This window comes from Simochromis diagramma, unplaced genomic scaffold (genome assembly GCF_900408965.1).
Source record: "Simochromis diagramma unplaced genomic scaffold, fSimDia1.1 OVJJ01000463.1, whole genome shotgun sequence".
NCBI lineage: Eukaryota > Metazoa > Chordata > Actinopteri > Cichliformes > Cichlidae > Simochromis > Simochromis diagramma.
Window position 1 is genome coordinate 3550635 of NW_024386941.1, and position 22415 is coordinate 3573049.

Consider the following 22415-nt stretch of genomic DNA (forward strand, 5'->3'; position numbering starts at 1 on the left):
ACTACATTCCAAACCACCTACCCAAATAAGGGTTACCAAAGGGTACACAACCACAAACTACTTGCATACAATTTAGAATCACCAATCAACTCAACATGCATGGGTTAGGACTGTGGAGGAAACTGGAGTACATAAGCGAAAACTGTGCCGGTACAGGGAGAACATGCTAATTCAACACAGAAAGGCTCTGGCTGAACAGGAAGTAGAAATCCAGAACTTCCTTGCTGTGGTAAGCACTGCACTATTGTGCTGCCCAAACATAAAATTGTCATATTAAATTGAAAACAACAGTTTTTGTATAAAGTAGTGAACCCCTGGCCTTGCAACATGCCCCCAAGTTAGTCCCCATGGCATGCCACACCTAGTGTGTGAACAGAGAGTAAAGAGTACATTATTGTATTTTATTTATGTTTTATTTTATTTTCATTTACTGTAATGTGTTATATACTTCTGACAGGGCTCTGTAAGATTTTTCTAAACAACTAAACAAAACAAAGCTGAATTACATATTTTTGGTATTTGTTTTTCATATGCAAGTAACATGTAAGTGATTTTCAAGGAGCAGGGGGTGTAATTATGTAGACCAGGCAGAAAAAGTGGCTTTTTATTTCCTCACATTTTTAAACAGTTTAAACATTGACACAGAACATGTTCAGGTAATCAGGTAAGGTCTTTGTGGATGATGGTAATGTAACCGAATTCCCTGAGGACAACAGACCCATAGCTGAGCACCGCAAGCAAAATTTGATCTCTGTTTGAACAAAGCCTGATTCAGGTGAGGGTTTTTCCACTGTGGAAAATGACGGCAATGGTTAGAAAGGCATGTTTGTAAGGCAGTGCTAATATTAGCAAGTCTTATCAGGACAAACTGCATAAGACTGGGGAAGTGACAAAAAGATATCACTGTGGATACCCTGCCATCCCCCAGGAAGTTTGGGAAACTTAAACAAATTGGACTGGTGACCATCAAAATGACAGGGATATCACAGAGGCTTGTCAGGACCGCTCAATCTCACCCTGATGCTGACAAGAGATGATTGAGGCAGGTGTGGGGTCCAATCCATTTCCTGTACATATATAGCAAAACTATCAAAACCGAGAGAGGAGTGGCACCTGTTGCCTGTGAAATTTGTTCAATGAGCAAATGAAGTGAGCACAGCAAAACCCATTTTGGCTGTTTCAATACTGAACTGAGTAAGAACTATAGCGGCATAGTTTGTTTAGCATCTGAAACAAGCCTTCAAACAAATTGCAATTGACAAGAGGTAGATCTAAGTTCATCTGATAACAGTTTCTTACTAAAAAAAAAAAAAAAAAAAAAAAAAGAAATATAATTTCATATAAAATATAACAGTCAGCCATAGTAAATAACTCTACAAATGTAAGGTTTCAAACACTTTTTGGATTTATTATTGCATGACACAGGAGTCGCTGCTGGACTGTAGATATTCTGTAAAAATCCCACAGAAGTGCGTCTCTGCCATGCTGGTCAAAAAATTTACCGTCACTGCCTCCAGTGTTACTACTTGCGTAGAAGTGCTTTAAGTGCACCAGTGAAAAATTCTCAATTTCACTGATGGAGTTCATTTATGTAGTGCGATCAATGGCATCAATATCTCTGACTCAAGTATTACACAATAGCTAATACTCCCAACACACACAAAGAAACACCTTTAGCCCTGAAATGAAATCAAACTCACAGCAGCTCTACACCTGAACACCTAAATGCCAACAGATAAAGTAGAAGCACCATTTAGAACAAATTTCCTCAAATGTAATCCCAAGGCAGTTTTGTCAGAAATGAACTTGGGCCCAACAGACTTAAGCCAGTAAGTGTGACTAATACTGGACAAAAATTAGTGTACCTGCTGGGGGCCCTCCCCATTGACCATGGCTGGGGGTGGTGGTGAGGCCAGGATTGGGAGTTCAGGGCTGAGAAGCTGGCCAGACTCCAGAGGTGGCGTGTGGTCTGCCATGTCTCCCTCATTCACACCACTGAAGAGGTACTGCTGCAACGAAGACAGAGTGATCAATGGAAATGTACAAAGTGTACCAAAAAGGTTTATGACGTCAACATCTTAAGTCTTGGGAGTCATTCAGCCTGTGCTGAGAAATACATTTACCTATAATGTCTGCAGGCTGCAGCTTTTTTCTCCTCTCTGTCTGTACACACTATTAGTCCTTTTCCACTAGTACCTACTCATCCTGGCTCAACTCAGCTTGACTGGGTTTTTGCGATCTTGCATTAAGTGGTAGTAACTGGTAACAAGTACTTTTTTAGTACCTACTTGGCTTGGTTTTCTGGGCAAGCTGAAATGACCGGAAGATGTGATGTCAACAGACTGCATGCCACTGTCAACGGCATCACTTGACAAGTCACGAAAGCAACTCCATCACAGAAATCAAAACCGGCATTTTGGATGCCTATAAAGGAATCATGGTACCTTTATAAGCTACCATGATGCTTGACAATTTTGAGCTTGCAGAAAACGCATAGCAACTTTCTCAGAAGAAACAGTAGTAAGCATGAAGGACCAGAATTGATCCTTCTGGGTCCCCACATTCATAAATTAGATCAAATCAAATCATCAGTCACCTTTTAAAGACTTATTAGTAGAGCTGGGCGATATGGCCTAAAATCCATATCACAGTATAATTTGAAGCATGTGCGGTAACGATATATATCGCGATATATTCTTTTCTTCTGTATAACATATTTTACACACTATAAGGCACACTTAAAATCCTTTAATTTTCTCAAAAATCGACAGTGTGCCTTATGTATGAATTCTGGTTGTGCTTACTGACCTCAAACCAATTTTATGTTGTACACAGCGCGCAGAAATCTGTCAAAAATGTTTTAGTACGACTTTGGTAAGCTATGAAGCCGCACCGCTTGATGGATTGCCAGAGCGTTACGGCTACCGTAGTCAGGAGTCTGCAGTGACTTCTGTAGGGTTACTGAAGTTGGACTAGCTGGTATATAATGATGTCCTACGTGATCACTAGCAAAACACCTATGTTAGCATAACATTAGCACAGTGAAGCTGAAAGATGGACGCTAATACTTTTCCACTTGATCAAAGTTAACATGAGGTTAGGGACAAATGCAATCACATGGCAGGATGCTGTAAACGGACCAAACTTCAGTTAGGAGAAAAACTGAGATAATCCCTCCACAATACGAGGTTAGTCATTAATATACTGCAACAACATGGGAATAGAGCAGCTGCGAGAGAATTCAGCATTAATGAATCAATGGTAGGGAAGTGGAGGAAGCGCAGTTTTTGGCTTTCCCCATATTCCAAAAGTCCTTCGTCTCTTTGCTATGACTGTTGCCTGGCATAATTTGCAGATGACGTTGCAGCCACTGCAATGCTTTCGACCAAAACAGGCGCAGCTTGATGACACCATCAACATGCGCTATCGCCGTAGAGCGGTATAGTCAAAATCTCTACTGTTGGCCAAATTTATATTGTTTCTACCGGATATCATTTATACCGCCCACCCCTAGTTATTAGATCAAACTAACTGAATTCTGAATTCTGACAAGATTATCACTGATCATTTTGAGAGTTTCTAGTGACATGGTTTTTTTTGTTTGTTTTTTTTTTTTATGTACACAGGGGCTAAACTATGGCTACGTCCACATGTACACGGGTATTTTTGAAAACGGACCAAAAATGCCGTTTACGTGTGGACGAAAGGTGCAAACGCATAGAAAAACCTGTGTTTTCAAAAATACCCGGGTACGTGTGGACGTAGCCTATGTTGGCCACATTGTAAAAAACATTAAACAACCAAGTTTAGCATCTACAGTTGACTTGGGATGACAATTATTTAAAAACAAACAAACAAACAAAAACAACAACACTACCTTGCAATGACAGAATTGGCTGTCTGGTCCAAAATGAAGAATATTCATTACTCTAATATTCTAATGTCTCCATGTAAACCATTCATTGATAGTCACGACTGACAGCTTGCTTACCTACTCTCATGAGCACCAGTGATTCTGACTTTTGGGGCGTTTGACAAAAACTGTGACTACTCTAAAGACACACAGTTCCCTTCTGTTTGCTAAGGAGAAACAATATTTTGCAGTATTTTATCAAGTTTATTGTGGTAGCTTGATTACTTGACCTGCTATGTGCATAAATTTGCCAATGGTGGCTCAGTGTGTTTTCAGTAAGCTCATTTTTTCTTTGCTGAGAGGTTTAGGGACATCAAATCAAGCTCTAACTCAAAACAGTGGGTCAAATCACAACACTTGACACACATTTTTTAAATTAAGACACAGACATGTCCTAAGGAGTGGCCTTAAGATGAACTACAGTGAGTGGCAATTTGGTGCAAAGCTTAATTTATTTCTGGATACATCCATCGTTTCTCACTTCCAGCAACATAAACTCTATTGAAATATATTTCTCTGATGCGTGAGTTGAGGATGGCATTTTGACAAGTCTAAACCCATGACTAAATGCAGAGTAAAAAATGTCGTGCAGTTAAAAAGTTTTTAGAGTCTTTATTGTTTCTTTCTCTTGATTAGAGAGTGTTCAATGATTCACACTGAAACTGTATATACACACACAAGGTTGGTGGTCGATAACCACCTCCTCAAGTCTGCGTTCAACATGCTGAACACCAAAGTGCTTAAAGTGCAAAGACCAAAATAGCTTTATAAATTATGTATGTGATGTTTAAACGCTGTCCTTAACAGTCTGTACCAAAAATTGTATTGGGTTAGGAAATTATTGTTTTATTAAATGTACAATGCCAGTGACATCTTTACTGATTCTAAGACGTTAGGTCTGTGACTGCTGATGTTGGCACTGTTAATGGTAGCCATTCAGCAAACAAATAATCCGCCATGATGTTTGTACAATTTGGTGCATGTTACAAAATGCCACACGTTTCAGTGACATTTAAAAGTCAATTTGATTACTGGAAAATGTGACTAACAGTTTCAAATGGCTTTTAAATATACACACACAATCTTTGTATAGCCAATATTTGACCCTCATCCATTTCAAAAGGCTCAATTTTGGCTGTTTACCGAGTACTTAATTACATCACACTAGCCAACTAGTCAGATTTTTTCCTCGTTTAATAACTTTTTAATCAGATATCAGGAATATCTTGTGTGTGTGTGCGTGTGTGTGTGTGTGTGTGTGTGTGTGTGTGTGTGTGTGGACCTCTTACTATGCATTTTCGTGCACCGTGAATACATACAATAACAATGTAATGAAGCAAATTGAAATAAATCTGTGCTGGGTGACACGAACAGAGAGGAATCCTACTTCACGCAAGTTAAAATATTTCAAAATTAGATGAAAAATATGCATCATCCTGTGTCACTAAAGACCATCAGCTGGACTTCTCTCAAGGACTGTGGATAAGCTTATCATTGGAATTTGAGGGCAAATGGAGTTCTATGGTTCAACTTCAGTTTTATAAAGGAGGGCTTAAGAAAACTTTGTAGTAAGCTGTTAAAATATCTTACTGTAACTTGCTTCCAGCTATTGGTCATAGTCATTAGGGCTACCACAATTAGTCGACTAGTCACGATTACGTCCACTATCAAAATCGTTGACGACTAATTTAATTAATAGTCGATCCCAAAAGACGCAGGAATAAGTAGTAGGATTTAAGAGTGTAATAACGGACTGAAACATAAGATGGCAGCAGTGCATGTACAAGGATGCCAGCTGCCGTTAAACCCCAAAGAAGAAGCAGCAAGTGTCCGGTATCGTAGCTGTGTCCAAATTCAGGAACCGCATCCTCCGGTGCCCGCATTTGGAGGCCGATTACATTACAGCGACACGACGAAAACTGTCCAAATTCGAAGACTCTGACAAATGCGCCCTTCATTTCCCCAGATTTGAAGGATGGGTTGGGTGTATACTTCGTGGCCCAACCTATCCCAGAACTCATAGCGCGGCCCTGCTCAGTTTCCAACAATGGCAGCAGCTAGTTAGTTTTAATATTAGTCTTATTATTCTTTCTGGGTCACAAAATAAATGTTTGACATATTTTCAAGCGAGAATGTAGATGTGTAAGCTTCAAATATCTGCTCAGTTTATCAAGACACCACATATTTTCAGAAGCGCGCCAACATTTTCGGAGAAGTCTGTTACCCACCAGCTCGATAGCTAGCCGGGGTTCAAGGCTCACTATAGCCGGTGGGAACACCGGACTCCCGGCAAATCGTTTTCAAACCCACTGCCGTCTTTCGCTACTCAGGTTAAACATGATATATAAGTCACTTAGATAACTTAAAAATGTTATAGTTTGGCTTTTTTCAGTATTTTATTTGTTCCTGAGAAAATTGGTTTGGCTGAGATTAAAGTTATAGTTTTTACACAGCTAATAAACGTCAAGCAGACAACTGATTATCAGAAGTGTGAGATGCTCGAGAATATACTCCGGTCTCCTGTTATATTTTAGATAGCAAGGAGCAGACGGCTGAGTTTATTAAACTCCACCGAAACAATCTGCAAATTTCATTTCAATTTAATAAACTATCATCTTGTCTTTATTTTTAGTTAGCACATAGCTTAAACACTTAAAGCTGTAAGCTAATGACAGTTATACAAGAGCAGATGCATGCTGGTGCAATAAGCTGCAAGTTTTACGTCCAATGGATGCATGATCTGATTAGTCAACTAATCGCAAAAATAATCGGTGACTAGTCGACTATCAAAATAATCGTTTGTAGCAGCCCTAATAGTCATCCTTGAACCATTGGCTATAACAGGCAAATATTTGTAGGCTTCCAATGGGACCAGATTCACATGAGTAACACAAACGCATGCAATTGATCTATGAATGCACCATAAAAGCACTTTGAGTACTCAGTAATAGCAGAAGTCTGGTATATAGGAGTCCGTTTATCAATCACCTTTATCAAATATCAAACCAAAAGCCAAGATATACGCAAAAGCGGTACATCTGTACTATAACACATAGTTTGTCAACACAAAGCAAAAAAAAATGTGCAGGGTACATTCTGAGGCCGTCACATAAGCCAACTTGAATCAATACCAGAAATGAATAAGAGTGATACTAAAAAGTGGTTAAATGTGCCACATGCCATTTTTTCTCAGACGTTAAATACCTTAACTAGTTAAGAAAAGAAGGAAAGAGGCAAATTCAAAACAAACCTAATGAGCCTATTATTGAATTTAAAATCATTTGCATCACAATGTGATAAGAAAGTACAATGGTATAATGTTTTGGACATGACTTATCATGTGACACATATCAGCATTGAGATAAGACCAGGGCTGTGAAGGGTTTACACAGTGACTACGAGAGAGGAGAAAGAAAGTGGATGATGGCATAGAGAAAAACCATTAATCTGTTCTTTCAAAGATTCCCTTCTCATCTGTCTCCTCCAGTATACTGCACTGGCAAACACAAACCCCTTGCATAACAAATATACCCAAAAGCTGACCATTCAGTGATTAATTACTAAACTCTAACACTCAAAAAATGCATAATAAAGTTAGACCATGTGAGAATTTCTAGGGAAAACAACAAAACAATACAGAACAAACAAACAAAACAAAAATATTTTTTATTCAACACTCCACTGACACGGGAGTAAAATGCCAAAGTTATACACTGAGGATTTCCCAACTGTAAATAAAATGCATACAATCGTTACATGGTTAATAAAATTCCCGTGTAAAGCAACAGAACAGCATGAAAGAAATGTAACGTGTCCTTGAACTTAATTACTCTCTGGCGCATGCGTGCTTAAACCTCACTGTGATCTGGCTTATCTGTTCGCTTTAGTCCCTCCCCTCCTTAAGCCCAAACAACAAAGTCAGTTTACAGTGTGATGGTCAATGAACTAGGCCTGCAGAACCATTTATACAGCCATGAGAGATTGCCATGTGGTTAATTTTTGTAACACTAGCAGGCTTTAGATGAATGCCAGACTTGTGTGGCTCTGAGGCCTCCAAGCCAATCACTGCAACCAGCTGGTAGGTTGTCTGGTAATTTTATTCTAGTTGTAAATTACTTGCCAGCACCACAGTGACAACAGCTACCTGGAGGTCAGTAAAATGAGAAGCAACTAAGGGAAATCCCTAATGACAGGCAATTCTTTATATTTCCTCTGACCACCCACCATTTACGCAGTTCAAGTCAAAATTTCTTTTTTTTTTCCCCTCGTATGGGAAAAGATGATCTGAAAATTCATTACACATTTTCCAAATTTGATTGTGGTAAGTGGAACATTATGATTTTGATTATCAAACAGATGCAGTGACAGCAGTAACATATGAACAGATGTATACTTCAGTCTTTTTGCTCCTCTTTCTTTAACAAAGTTATCTGAAACTTTCAGAACTATAGCCTATCAGTAGTCACCACCTACGACTAGAAAACAGCTGTAACTTCTGTTATAGTTGCGCTGCAAGAAATCTGTATCGAAATAACAACAGATAACAGATGTTACATCTGTTGTTGCCCTGATTGTGCCTCACATTTGTTTGTGGCTACAGAGCAGTTGACAAGGACACACCAGCTGTTTTTCAGTTGCAGTTTTAGAGAAAACGGGAAAACACCTTGAAGATTTGAACTAGCTTTTCATTTTAATTATCAGCCACACAAAATTGTGATAATGATATTTCTTGTCGTTGTTTAATAGCGCTGGTTTTTTCTCAACTGTAATGCGTAAATTTAACTGTAGCACTATTTTCGTACCAGACATCTGCACACGGGGTAACAGCTGGTTATCCTTTGACTGAAAGTATTTGACGTAGCAATGTCGTTGACTCTCGTTTAACATTACCTGGCCAGTCAACTACACGCACAAGCTCCTTCTATTTTATGTCACAGTATCAGTTGGTATTTTTTTAGCTCCTTTAACAAGGTTAACTATCTCGCACCCGAGACTGTTTACTTTGGCTACAGGTGTGTGTGCTTAGCGTTATATCATAGCTAATAGTTATCTAACTGCAGCCTTATTGTAGCCAACGTACTGACAAACAATAACCTTACAGGTTAGTTCGACTTCCTTAAAATGATATCGTCAATGTTGTTCGCTGTAGCAAAACAAGACTTATTACCAAAAGCGCAGCTAACGTTACTCACCCAGTCAGTTGGCAGAGCAGCAGTCTTGCTGAACAAGCCGATGCACAGTGATGAGTCTTATGCAGCTCTTCCCCGAAATGTTTAACGTCAGCAACCTTGGATGACCAGCAACTTTCTGCAGAACCTGAAGCTGATGATAACTTGCTAGCTACCCAGACAAACACAAGACAAGGCAAAGTGTGACATACTAGCGTAAGCTACCTAGCTAACAGTTAGCAAGATAGTGTGCGGTCTTCTCATGAACGACGCAGGCTCGCGTTAACAGCACCTTAAAACGGTCGAAGTAGCTAGCGAGCGACTGTGACGATGCAAAGTATCGATAACGTTTGTCTAACCCTCAGTTTTATCGAGATAACTTTCCATCCAACCCTGTTCCTCGCATAAAAAGCAGGAATGTCGCCATCGCTTACACGACTTAGTGCGCATGCGTATTCGGGCAATTCATCACGAATCCTAATTTACAAGATAGCAAAGATAAACGCTAAATAATGTTACTATATTTAATTTTGTTTGTTGTGAACCTGGTCACTATCCGGTGCAGTTATGATGAACTTCATTTGCCTACCTATTTTTTTTTCCATCACTTTAAGAAAGACCTTACGGTTGACGTGTCTATGACCGGTTCGTCCAACCAAGTCAGTCGGGGGTGGGGGGGATCTAAGAATGCTACGTGGTCAGTCCAGGGACCACCTTGCTGTTCTCCATATAAGACTACACTGCTACTTCTACCTGGTTTGTAACCAGAAGCACACAGTTGTACTAAAAATTAACAAGCATGATTGAACTGCAGTATTTTACACGCCAGAGAGCCAATACAGAATGTATGGAGAAAGAAAAAAAAAAAAACAACCCTTTCAAAATTACACACTGAACGGCACAAGTGATGTCAAACCTACACAAGACACACACAGACAATTTGAAATACAATATCGCTTTTAGCAGAAAGAAAGTGTGGATCACTGGTTCTTGTAAACCGTGCAGTCTTGGGTTTGTTATACGTTTTGAGTGAACACAAAGATATTTTTGTAGTATTTATGTACTCCAAAAAAGCTTATTTTAAATATACATTGGTGTATATATCAAAGAGATGATCGTTTTTCTGATTGTTTTGTGTTCGTCCTGTTTTATTGATTTTTTTCCCCCTGGTTTGTTTTCTACTTGAAATTTACACTATTAGAAATTCATGTTGCCTGGAAACTGTAATATTCCCTTCATCCATGTGCCTTCCAAATTTGATTTAATTAAAAAGTATCTATCTATCTGAAATCTTCTTTCATGTGCTAGTCCCTTCTGCATATTAAGTCTCAGACAGACAATTGCACAAACATCACAGACAATGTATCATACACAACCTAATGTAGCTACCTACATACGAAACTTCACTATACTATATATCATATGCATATAGATGTTGTTGAAACAATGTACACACTCACCCTTCTTGCATAGGCGGTCTTTAAATCTTTGGCAAAAACATGTGCTATCCCATCCACTGATATACACCAAGATGGTTATCAATGACTCCACCTGCTGGACTTAATAAAGGAATGCCCCATTGTGTCTGCTATAGTTCTCAATAAAATATGCAGTGGAGAGTCATCTCTTTCCAAAAATTTATTTGACTCTTTAAGACAGACTGATTATGCAGTAATCAGTGAAATATGCAGATTATAGTTGTGTCATTGCAGGGACTGAACCAGTGAACAGCGAACACATCACATATTTTATTTTACACCGTGCATTTATTTTATGTATTTTTTTTTTTTAATGTAATAACATAAGACATGTAACTTGGGATGCAGTGATACGATTTCAGAAATGCACATAGACTTGTTGTTCAAATCTGTACTCAACAAGCTCACACTCAGCAAAGTTATATGCAAACACCTGCACACACTCGAAGATGAAGGGGCATATATTTTAAGACTTGAGAAGAAGTGCATGATGAAAAAGCAACATCAAGGACTGCAGCAGAACACAAAATATAATACAAAGTAATGAGAAACATAATGAGGAAGTAAGTGTAAGCGGACAATGAAGAGGGAGCAAATTTACAAGGGCATCATTATGCAGTTGGACAACTTTTCTGGAGGCAGTAATTCTAAAGCAGTGGTTTTCAGCTCCCCGAGGACTTCTTGTTTTAGGTGCTCTCTTGTCTGATTCAAATGATCTGTTTTTGTTTTTTTTTTGTTTGTTTGTTTGTTTGTTTTTCAGGCAGCTGCAGCATTTAATACTCATTTTATCAATTGAATCGCATTTTTGGAGCGGAGATTGGAGGTCCTTATGAGAACCTTTGTGTTTTGAGAGTACAGAGTGATGGGATAATAAAATAATTCAAACCACGCAATAACATGAGCTTGTACTAACTTAAACAAAATGCACCTTTCATGGGTCAAAAGACCGTGATTGGTCAGTTAGGGTCACATATGTGATGTGTGTGGGCAAGCAAGTGTGTGTATTTGTGTGTGTGTGTCAGGAGTCAGATGTCATTCTGTTTACATTCTACTGTTTTAACTTAAAGGAGATTAGCTCTCCATTGATACTGAAACTGTGCCTGTAGTTGTAATGGTACAGGACGACTCAGCCAGAAATGTATCACCCACATCTGTTTCACACCAGCAATTGTTTCTTAAAGTTCCACACAAAATTGATATTGGTATATCAACAACTCCTGAAAAGTAGGGTGAAATATTTTTTTTTCTTAAATAAATAAATAAATACAATGTATGCCACAGATGTTTAAACAACATGCAAAAATATTCTCCATTAAACTTATAACCCATGTGAGTCTTGGGTCGTTATGGTCTATTGACCAGTAATGTAACTTCACAAATAAAAGACTATTGGATTTATTTAATCTTGCATAATAGATGTCACTAATTACTGTATAATACCAATTTAACCTTGAAGCTCCCAGGTCCGATTTTCAGTAAACGCACCAAGTGACTACAGGAAGTGTGGTGTTGTGTGTGTATGTTTTTCAGGCGGTGGTGTAGCGATTAAAGCTAGCTACAACAAAGTGCAACCATAGAAGCTAACGTGAAGCTAGACCTACACCAGTTTGTCGGCATGACGTCCCCGGCAAAGTTATTTGAAAAATATGTTGGGTGACATGTTTTAGTGTCTTTTTTTTTTAAATCAGAAAACGACCTCGCGGACTAAGCACTAGCTAGAAGGTAACGTCAACACTTGGAAGTACCAGCAACAACACCGCTCGTTACGCTAATTAGCTTGATAGTTTTTGTGGGATAATTTCAGGTAGTAGTTTCATTGCTGACAGTTTATATATCAAAACCAACACACTTAGTTTTGCGGTGCTTGTTTGTGTTGTCTTCGGTATCTGCTAATTTGACGTATGGGACATCTTACCAGCAGCAACAGCAGCTGGTGGTCATGGTGGTGTATGTGTGTGTTTAGGGAGGTGTTGTCTGGGTTCATGCAAAGTGCAACTTCATATTTCTGCAAGGCAATGCAACAGCACTGTAAATTTGTCAGACGCGGCAATAAAAACAGGTTTTTGTGTTTGTTTGTTTTTGTGAATAAAAACTGAGCTGAACTATATTGTTAGCAATACAAGATAATTATCTTTTATAGGCGTTACAAATAATGATACACAGAAGATCAGACGAGTAGGTTTTACTGTTGATTGCAGTTTTCCATTTAACACACAGCCATAGACAGCTGTGTGGTTTGATAATAGAGAGTAATGGTGCAATCATTGAAACCGTTATATTTGAAATATTATGTTAGACTTTAGAGATGACATAATTTTGACTTTACTTTCTGTGGTAGTAAAGGTCACTGAACAGATGTACACGTTTTAATCTGTCTGCCCATCTAAATCTGAATGCTGCTGGTCACTCAAGAGGGATGATAAAGGTGGAAATTTAATAATCTTTTCTTTAACATATATGTATGCATTCCATGATACAGGGCAGAAAGTTCCTATTATCCAGTTTAATAACCATTTGAATACAATTAAACAACCAGACCATCAAAGTATTTAACATGAAAACATACTCCTGCTTTCATCTGTGTTTTTCAGTTTATCTAATCAACCTTTCCTTTATTCCATAGTGAGTTAGATTCATATGCTTCTCTATGTTTTTTCATTTTTTCACAGCTGAGTAGTATGCTGGACGTGGGAAAGTGGCCAGTGTTTGCACTTCTTCCTCCTGAGGAACTCCGGCTTATCCGGCAGGCTTGTGTATTTGGCAGTGCTGCAAATGAAGCCCTCTATGTCACAGTTAATGATGAGGTAACATTTGGAGTTTAAGTAAGGTTGCCTTCTTGTTCTTCTTTACGTGAAGCTGTCCTGAAGCACGCATAGAAGTCATTCATTTTTCTGTATTGATTTTTGAGTAGTTCTTGTTTTGAAGTGGATATAAAAATGCTCCAGGCCTTCTTGCTCTCTGCTTGATATGAGGTGCAGTTACAGGCACAGGGATAAGCAGATGGAATGAGGCTATCTTTAGCCATATGAGCTTAATGCCTGAGCCTTTGGAAAGGTGCAGTGCATGCCTAATCTTTCCACCCTTGCTTATTTGTTTGATGTTATGGAACAGCCAACTGTACCGTTAAATTGTATTTTGGTGGATTTCACTTTAAATTATGCCGTACATCACATTCAGCAGTCCCAGCATGAGCATGCTTGCTGCTGTTTTTTTTTTTTTTTTTCAGTCATAATTTTAGAAAGACAGTGTCTCAAATTATTATAGCCTGGTTTCAAGTGTAGTTAGTTAGTTTGTTTTAGTGTACCGGTGATCATAATTTGCAATTTGCCATCTTAGACAGATTAGATTAAGACAACTTCACCATTTTGTGATATAAAAAAAAAAAGCACAATAAATATGATCGAGTAATTCTTATTTGTAAATGTATATATTTAAAAAAAGACATTTTTAATGTTTTTTCTTTGCAGGTCTTTGCTTTAGGGACCAACTGTAGCGGCTGTTTAGGGCTTGGAGATCTTCAAAGCACTATTGAGCCTCGCAGGATTGATGTCTTGTGTGGAAAGAAGATTGTGTCTCTAAGCTATGGAACGGGGCCACATGTGGTTATCGCCACTGCAGGTAATGTAGCTCCAAAACCTTTTTTTCTGTGTGTCACCAAGGAGAAATGTCTTCAGGAGGCAGAGGAATAAGATCACAAGCAAATGAGTCCAAACATGCAAAATGCATATTTTATTTGATATTTTATTTTTATTTTGTGCCACAATTGGCTTCATATTGTATCTAGTTTTTTTTGTTTGTTTTTTTAAGCGTGATTCTTTTTGGTCAAAGTGGACTTCTTGGCCAAGAGATGTGGTTGCATGCATACTTAAATTACGATTAAAAAATGCATTCAAACTGTTAAATTTCAAATACAAATTCAATTTTCACTCATTCCTGTTTGGAATATTAAATTAAAATGTCTGAGAGTTGCTTTCAATGTGATTATTGCATGCTTATTTATTTGGATAATTGATTGCACCTTTAACTTTGATTAAAGCAACATAAAGATATCTGTTTTCCTGTAATATGTAGTAATGATTAACTAACTCCACATCATCTGAGGGAGGCCAGTCAGTTTGGGGTTTTTTTTGGTTTTTTTATTTACATGTGGAAAAATCTTTGCTCAATCTGCATTTACAGTAAATGAAGTTGCAAAAAAGTTAATTATGGATATGTTCTCGTGTACTTCATTTATACTGAGTCAATGCAACACTAAACTAAGTGAATCCAGGCATTTAATCAATATCTGTGATGTCTGATAAAAGCAGGGCTGCTTAACTTGCAGTATATCATGTGAAATAGACTGCTTCTTATCTTTTAATAAAATATTAACTTCTGTGACAACATCAATAAACTTGCACTTGTTGCTGTGTAGATGGAGAAGTGTATGCCTGGGGCCACAATGGCTACAGTCAACTCGGAAATGGCACCACCAACCACGGGCTGACCCCTGCCCTGGTGTCCACTAATCTCCTCAGCAAGAGAGTGACGGAAGTGGCCTGTGGCTCCCACCACACTATTGCCCTCACAACTGATGGAGAGGTAAATTTTCCTCTACTTGCTTTGTTTCTGTTTAATCTGAGAATTTTTCTGGGTGGTGAGCATTCATCTTTGTGTTCAGGTGTACGCGTGGGGTTACAACAACTCTGGACAAGTTGGTTCAGGTTCTACTGCCAACCAGCCGACACCGCGTCGGGTCAGCAGCTGCCTGCAAAACAAGATTGTGATAAACATAGCCTGTGGACAGCTCTGCTCTATGGCTGTACTGGACAACGGAGAGGTAACTGGTCACATCCATCTATACATGTTAACCATGATGAAGCAGAGAAAAACAAATTGGATTTCTAACAGTGTCTGAAATGAATTTGTGTTTACGCTCGATCTGAATGATGACAGCTTGAAGAACGGTCCTGGAGTGTGAGTGGAGACAGTATAGTTTAAAAAAATGAACGTTCAGTCTCAGTCAGAAGACCTAAAATAGTATTGCATTTGTTTTTACACACAAAATCAGAATCTGAATTTCAGATTTAATTAAAAAAAAACCCACAAGAATAAAAGTACTGTGATGTTCCGCACACTTATTGATAACGAGGTATGTGCATATCCCAAAATCGTCCATTGTTTCCAGATCTATGGTTGGGGCTATAATTGCAATGGACAGCTAGGTTTGGGCAATAATGGAAACCAGCAGACACCATGCCGAATTGCGGCCCTCCAGGGTGTAAACATTGTACAGGTAAGAGCTTAAAGAGGGATAAATCTTACAAAATATTGTTTTTGATTACTTATTTCTGTTTGCATGCATCTTAAATACCCTCTTTTTTTCTTTTTTTTTCAAACACAGGTCGCTTGTGGATATGCACACACGTTGGCACTGACAGATGAGGGATTTGTTTATGCTTGGGGTGCCAACTCATACGGGCAGTTGGGAACAGGCAATAAGAGTAACCAAGCGCTCCCCACTCCTATAAACACAGACAAGGAGAGGTTAGTACTTTGTTACTTTGTTCCCATTGTAAATTACCAGCAGTACTTTGCTACCACAATAGGTCACAGATCCCTAGAATAACCAAACGTCTCAAACTCGTACAAATTCTTACACTTGTGGTTTTATGCTACGGAGTAGTAAGGGACTGATTGTTGACTGTAAAAGAACTTTATTAGAGAAATGTTCACTTTTGATATGGGCCTTTTTCTGTCTTAAGTTCAAATGTATATCTAGATTTGTGATTTTTCTCGGTAGGATAGTCGAAGTGGCTGCATGTCACACCAGTCACACGTCAGCAGCCAAGACACAGAGTGGACAAGTTCTGATGTGGGGTCAGTGTCGAGGTCAGGCTGTAGCCAGTCCCCATCTCACACATTTCAGCAGCACTGATGATGTGTTCGCTTGCTTTGCCACACCGGCAGTCACGTGGCACCTCCTCTCAGTAGGTAAGAGTTTTATAGGACCATATGTTTTTAAGTTATTTGACGAACAAGCAGAAATTCACAGTGAAATACTTATATGCCTATCCAGCTGTACATACCGGTAATTTTTTTTTTTTCTCATTAGAATGTCACCCAACATGATTGCCTAACAGTAAAAGTTTCTCCCCGTTATTTTTGTGGGAAGGGTGGTCTTAATGGCATCCATCTCTGTCGCCCATTTCAGCTGTTTCCTTGTGGGGTCAACTATTAGCTCCTTGGTCTTACAAACTTGCAGCTGAAGGTTTTTCTCCCTACACCAGTCACTTAGGTGGTTGATCTCTAACCGTCAAGCAGAGTCACTGTTTCGAGATCAAGTCCACTACTGCTCTTCGTCAGCGAAATTGGTGATGATTATGGGAACTTGACGAAGTGGCCACACAGTCGTAGGTGTAGAGGAAGTACAGGAAAGGAGGAAGCAGATAAGACTTTGTGGTTTACATGTTGCACCTGTGGTTTGCCAGTCAGGAAATTAAGGATCCACTTGCACTGAGAGAAGTGCAGGCCAAGGTCACATAGTTTAATAGCCAGCCTGGAGAGTATTTGTAAAATTGAAAAAGAATCCCAAAAGTCAAACTTTTACAATAATTGAAGGATTTTTTTATTACATTTTTGACACTGACATTTACTTGTGTGTCTGGTTAGAGATAATTATGCAGTAGGCATTTATCAGTGTACCATAGGTACACATTCCTGCAAGTGGTCTGAGAAATAAACAGGAAACTCTGTTTGCACTTCATTTGCGACAAATGTTTATACAAACTCAACACAAACTGAAGAGCATTAACCTGTAACTGTGATAGCTTCATTTTTTTGTTTACACTCCAGTTAGGAAAGCTAATGTGATGAGCTAAATTTAAATATTGACTTAGCATTTAGGTGGACATTTTTTTAATGTTGGTAATATTTTATTGTCACCTGTGGCCTTAAAGAAGTATCTTTTCATTCCCTATATATAAATACCTCATAGAACTGTCCTTTGAACTGAAATGTAAAGAGAAGTTGTTTAAATTTATGTTTAGCAAATTTATGTTTGTTTTTAAGAGCAAAAAAACCCCAAGACCAAATGCTTGTATTTAACAAAAAATAAAATAAATAGTAATAATAATTTTATGTATTTTTTTTTTTTGCCAGACGGCGATGATTACCTCACAGTTGCCCAGTCTTTGAAGAAGGAGTTTGACAGTCCAGATATTTCTGATCTGAAGTTCTTGGTTGATGGGAAGTGCATCCATGTTCACAAAGCTCTGCTAAAAATCAGGTACAGAAAACAAGAACATTCAGAGTCCTTTAGGTGATTCTTTTTTTTAAAAAAAAAGGACAATGTAGACTCATTAACCATGGAAGTCTGGAAAAGCTAATCCAGTCTTGTGGCATTTTGAGCAGCTGGTGTGTGACTGGAAGGGTGTAACATGCAGTGTATCGTTATCTTTGAGTGCACATGATGATCTGTGGAATGGAGACAATGTCTGCAGCTCTTCCTTTCTATTGTTGGGCCACCACACTCTGACTGTTTAAAAAAATTATATATATATGAATGCACAGTTTGCTTCTCTAACCTCTACTTTCATCTTGGTCACATGGGTGTATTTTTTAAAATCCAGACAACCAATTTAGTCACTGCAGCAAAAACAATGAGCCATCTTTGTGTGTAAATATATATAACAAACACTTAATTTGTGCTGGTTTCCCTATATTTAAACGTCATATGCTAAACAGTGTTTCCTTATCTTCCTGTTAAACTCACGGGGTAGCAAAGACAAGCCTATTGTTTCCCGTGTTTCTTTTTATAACCACACTTGAACACAGAGTATCTGCATTCCAGTCCCTTGCTCTTTTGCACCGTCAGTAGGAAGGAGCCAGACTGTCTGCAGCTTTAACCTTAGTCCACTGGCTCACACGAATATGCAACAGTGGAAACTGTCTGCTTGCGCAAGATCACATGCAAATTATATGTTTAAGATGCATCAGAGAGTGAAGATTCAGTTGTTTTTTCAACCGTGTCCTGAGAAGCAATGGTAGAGGCACTGTTTTGAGCCATCAGAGATTTGCAGTGTGGAGAAAATTGAAGCAAAAAAACAAATAAAAAGATAAATGGTAATTAGTGGTAATTAATGCAGGCGCTTATAAGGAATAAAAGGTATTGCACTTGGCCTGTATTAGTAGGCATAGTCAAAAAGAATCTGTTAAAAAAAACAACAACACAAAAAAACACAACAATTATTCTTCTATCCGTCTACCCTTGTTGTTGTTTTTAACTGGTGGGTATTTAGATTAGATGCTGTTGAACACTAACAGGCATGGTACAGTCTCTGAATGCTAGGCTCCATGCTGGTAACCACATGCCTACCAATTCTGTGAACATGTGGACTCACCCGCTAAGACATTAACTAGCAATGCACTAAACATACATGTACCCTTCTAGCAGAATTCAAGGAACTATCAATAAGTAATTTCCACAGCAGAGTATAACTGCCACTACAACAGAAAAACATGCTTCCATTGTAATGTATGATGGTATAAATTATTGGAAGTTGAAGCTGCTTTTTCTAGTTCAGTATGAAATTTGTGGATTTTTTTAAACCTCCTTTTTTTAGTTTAATTTAGTTTCTTGCTAATTTCCTTTTTTTCATTTGGTAATGCAGTTTCCTGTTGGCATAAGACTATATTTTGTCACCTGCACATGATAAAGTGTGATCGCCCATTAATTAAGTTAGTTTGAGTTAAACGGGCTTTTGTCACAAGTCTTCTGCTGTCTTTCTCGATAGGTGTGAGCATTTCCGAACACTGCTGAATGAATCTGACCAGGATGCTATAGAAATTCATCAGTTCTCATACTTGGTGTACAGAGCCTTCTTGGAGTATCTCTACACTGACACTATAAACCTGCCACCAGAGGACGCTATTGGTAAGGATAGACATGGATCACAGTTCTTTACAGCCCAGGAAATGCTGCAACAAGTCAGTGCAGAATCCCGAACACGATCACGTGTGTTTTTGTTTTTGTGTGTGCAGGGTTGCTTGACTTGGCCACGTTCTACCGAGAAACAAGACTGAAGAGGCTGTGCCAGGAAACGATCAAGAGAGGCATTTCTGAAGAAAACGCCATCACTCTGCTCTCTGCTGCTGTCAAGTATGAGGCGCGGGTAAGCTTATAGCTGCTGACACATAGTCAAAGCACCATGGTGGTGGAGGCGTGCACAGTAGCTAGTCAGTTATACTCCTCAGCACTGACCAGACAGCCCTCTTCATTTTTAGGACCTGGAGGAATTCTGCTTCAAGTTTTGTGTCAACCACCTAACGGCTGTCACGCAGACCCAGGCCTTTGCAGACATGGATCACGACCTGCTCAAGAACTTCATTAGTAAAGCCAGTCGCTACGGGGCCTTCAAAAACTGACTACTGGGCCCCTGTTGTGATGTATTCAGCACATTAAAGTTTAATCTCAGTGACGAGAGTCCATTCTAGACCAAAGTAAACACCCAGCAGATCAGCGCCTCAAACACATGGCACTAAGGATGTAAATACCTAAGAGGTAAATGGTTTAAGGCCCCACTCACCAAGTGATTCTTCTTTGTTACCTTTCTGAAGCTAGCCCAAACACGGTGCTTGGTTGGAACGTAGATACAGGTTTATGCCACTAGTCCTGTAACAAGCACACAATGCTGAGGCTGAATAAAAGGATGTGCCACACTGGTCAAGGTTTACCAAGACAGCCAGTACGTGGACATGTCACAGTAATCAGCTTGGACTGGATACCTGAAAATGCTGAACATACTAAATGTAATCTGTTGTGATAGAATTGTTTGATTTGGTATTTGAATCGTTTTTATCATGCTGCCCTTTTAACAGTTCCTAATGCAATCAGTATGTCGTAAGTTATCTGCGGTCAGCATAGACAGGATCTAAAAATTAACCAAGTCAGCTATAAATGAACTCTTCACATTGTGCTGCTTTTCTTTGAAGCCTTCATTCTAAAATGTTCTGGATTTGGAGGCATTTTATGAGGGGAAACGCATGTAAAACTGCAACCTGTTTCCCCCCATTTGTTTTTGTTTTTATCTGCTTTATGATTATATTTGTTATGATCGCATAACATATTTTGCCACTTTTTTAAAGTTTCAGTTATTCTTCAGTTCTTCATATACCATCCAAACTTGTGGTCTGACATTTGTGTTCACTAACTTTTGCACTTTTTTGCTGTAGAAAGTTGTTTTTCCCACCATATGCTGACTGATAGGAAAAGGAGCAGTGAGTGAAAAGAGAGCATGCTATTGCATGTGTACTTGTACAGTTGTTCAGACTAACCCTCTCTATGCAGCTGGAAACAAAGTTTGACTTTCACAAACGTGTTGAGTCTTGTGTACACTGTACAGTAGATGCAGCTGATTTTTTACAGCTGCATTTCATTGTATGTTTACAGATTTTTTTTGTTAATTGTGTTTTTGTTTTTTTTAATTATTGCTATTCTTAACATATTGGCAGCAAGCTTCTGTTCCCTTTTTACAAGATTTTTGCTTTTTTAATATGCATCTCTGGATAGTAAATAGTTGTGCCAACTCACTTCGTTGGAGCTCAAGTCTAATAAAGGGCCTCATGGTCTTTAAATGCAGTTACCAGATAATTACATCAGGAATTCTGCTTACCGTAAATGGATATAACTAAATGTGATCACTTAAACAAGCTGATTGGAATGTTTGTTTGTTTTTGTTTTCTTTTTTGGAACTTTTTGGTAATGTTTTTAATTTGTATGGAAAGCAAGCTGCAACCTGCTAACTTTGGCACTAATGGGAATATAGGAAAATGGCAATTATAAATACATATTAAAACAAATAACAACATATGTTGTTGAGGGTGTTCTTAAAAAGCTCTTGTCATGTCATTACCATGCAAATGCTTTAGAAACATTCGACATGAAGTAGTGTTTTTGTTTTGTTTGTTTGTTTCTTTGTTTTTTGGGGGGTGAGAGTGAAATGTATGGAAATGAAAGTCACGAATTTAAAAAAAAATAAAACATGCGTTACTTCATGTAAAGTTGTAACATTGCAGGTGCCATTAACCAGTAAGTGGTTGCTATGATATCAACATTTTAAGACACGCACATGCAGTGCACTTTGGCTCTTCATCTCCACCAAGAAGCGGAACAGGCTCATTTTCACTTCTTCCTGCAAGAGAGAGTCTAACATCACATGTGCCTGCGTGTTTCCTGAAGGTATATCTTTAGTATCATATCATCAAGTGAGATTTCATATACCTTCCACAGAATAACAGGATGTGGTCAAAATTAAGATGCCAGACAAGTTGGCAGAATCAAGTATAATAGAATTTGTTGATTTTTTTATCTTGACACAGCTCTACCCGACAGAAAATGTGTTTGAGGACATGTTATGATGAAAGGCAGAGATTCCAGTTCAGTTACTTTATCCCACCTGGTGGCCACGGAACAAATGATGTTCAATTTATTTCAGCACGGCTTTGAGGATCACTGTGATTGTCAGTATGACGATTATTTTGCGTCACGATCCTGCTGCCAAACCACTCATGGAAATTCCAATATCTCATAGGTTCCATCCATGACATTTAAGTTGTGGAATTACTAAAAGGTACTTTTCTTTTTTCATGTGTGTGTATTTGTGTTGAATTAACTTTACACCTTCCAAAGGACGTGTACATCATGTACAATTACTCAACGTGGTTTTGCACAGAATGAGGAAGGACGTGCAACAGCTAACAATAACTGGCCCTCTGCCATGTACAAATCCTCCTTTACTGAGGCTAAATGCCATTTTAATTTCTGAATTATTTTGGCATGATATGACCCTCTGATTAGATGAATACCACTTGGAATGA

The 22415-nt window shown here is 38.5% G+C and overlaps 2 protein-coding genes across 4 annotated transcripts in view; one reads left to right on the plus strand and one right to left on the minus strand.

Moving 5' to 3' along the window:
• The window catches only part of fndc3a (fibronectin type III domain containing 3A), a 47812-nt gene extending 38187 nt beyond the window's left edge, over nucleotides 1–9625 (minus strand). Inside the window, exons 1-2 of one of the 3 annotated variants that reach the window (XM_040037868.1) lie at nucleotides 9106–9625; nucleotides 1866–2009 (exon numbers count right to left, since the gene is read on the minus strand). In XM_040037868.1, the coding sequence (XP_039893802.1) occupies nucleotides 1866–1976 (111 nt within the window). In that variant the 5' untranslated portion in view covers nucleotides 1977–2009; nucleotides 9106–9625. The remainder of the gene's footprint in view (nucleotides 1–1865; nucleotides 2010–9105) is intronic. The other 2 variants (XM_040037866.1, XM_040037865.1) reach the window with 2 other exon arrangements.
• Nucleotides 9626–12061: 2436 nt separating this feature from the next.
• Nucleotides 12062–21406, plus strand: rcbtb2 (regulator of chromosome condensation (RCC1) and BTB (POZ) domain containing protein 2). The gene is made up of 12 exons (XM_040037869.1): nucleotides 12062–12281; nucleotides 13229–13363; nucleotides 14027–14177; nucleotides 14974–15140; nucleotides 15220–15378; nucleotides 15727–15834; nucleotides 15943–16085; nucleotides 16342–16532; nucleotides 17700–17826; nucleotides 19334–19473; nucleotides 19581–19711; nucleotides 19824–21406. The coding sequence occupies exons 2-12, from the start codon at nucleotides 13238–13240 to the stop codon at nucleotides 19962–19964; spliced, it is 1584 nt and encodes a 527-aa protein (XP_039893803.1). The 5' UTR covers nucleotides 12062–12281; nucleotides 13229–13237; the 3' UTR covers nucleotides 19965–21406.
• The last annotated feature ends 1009 nt before the right edge of the window (nucleotides 21407–22415 follow it).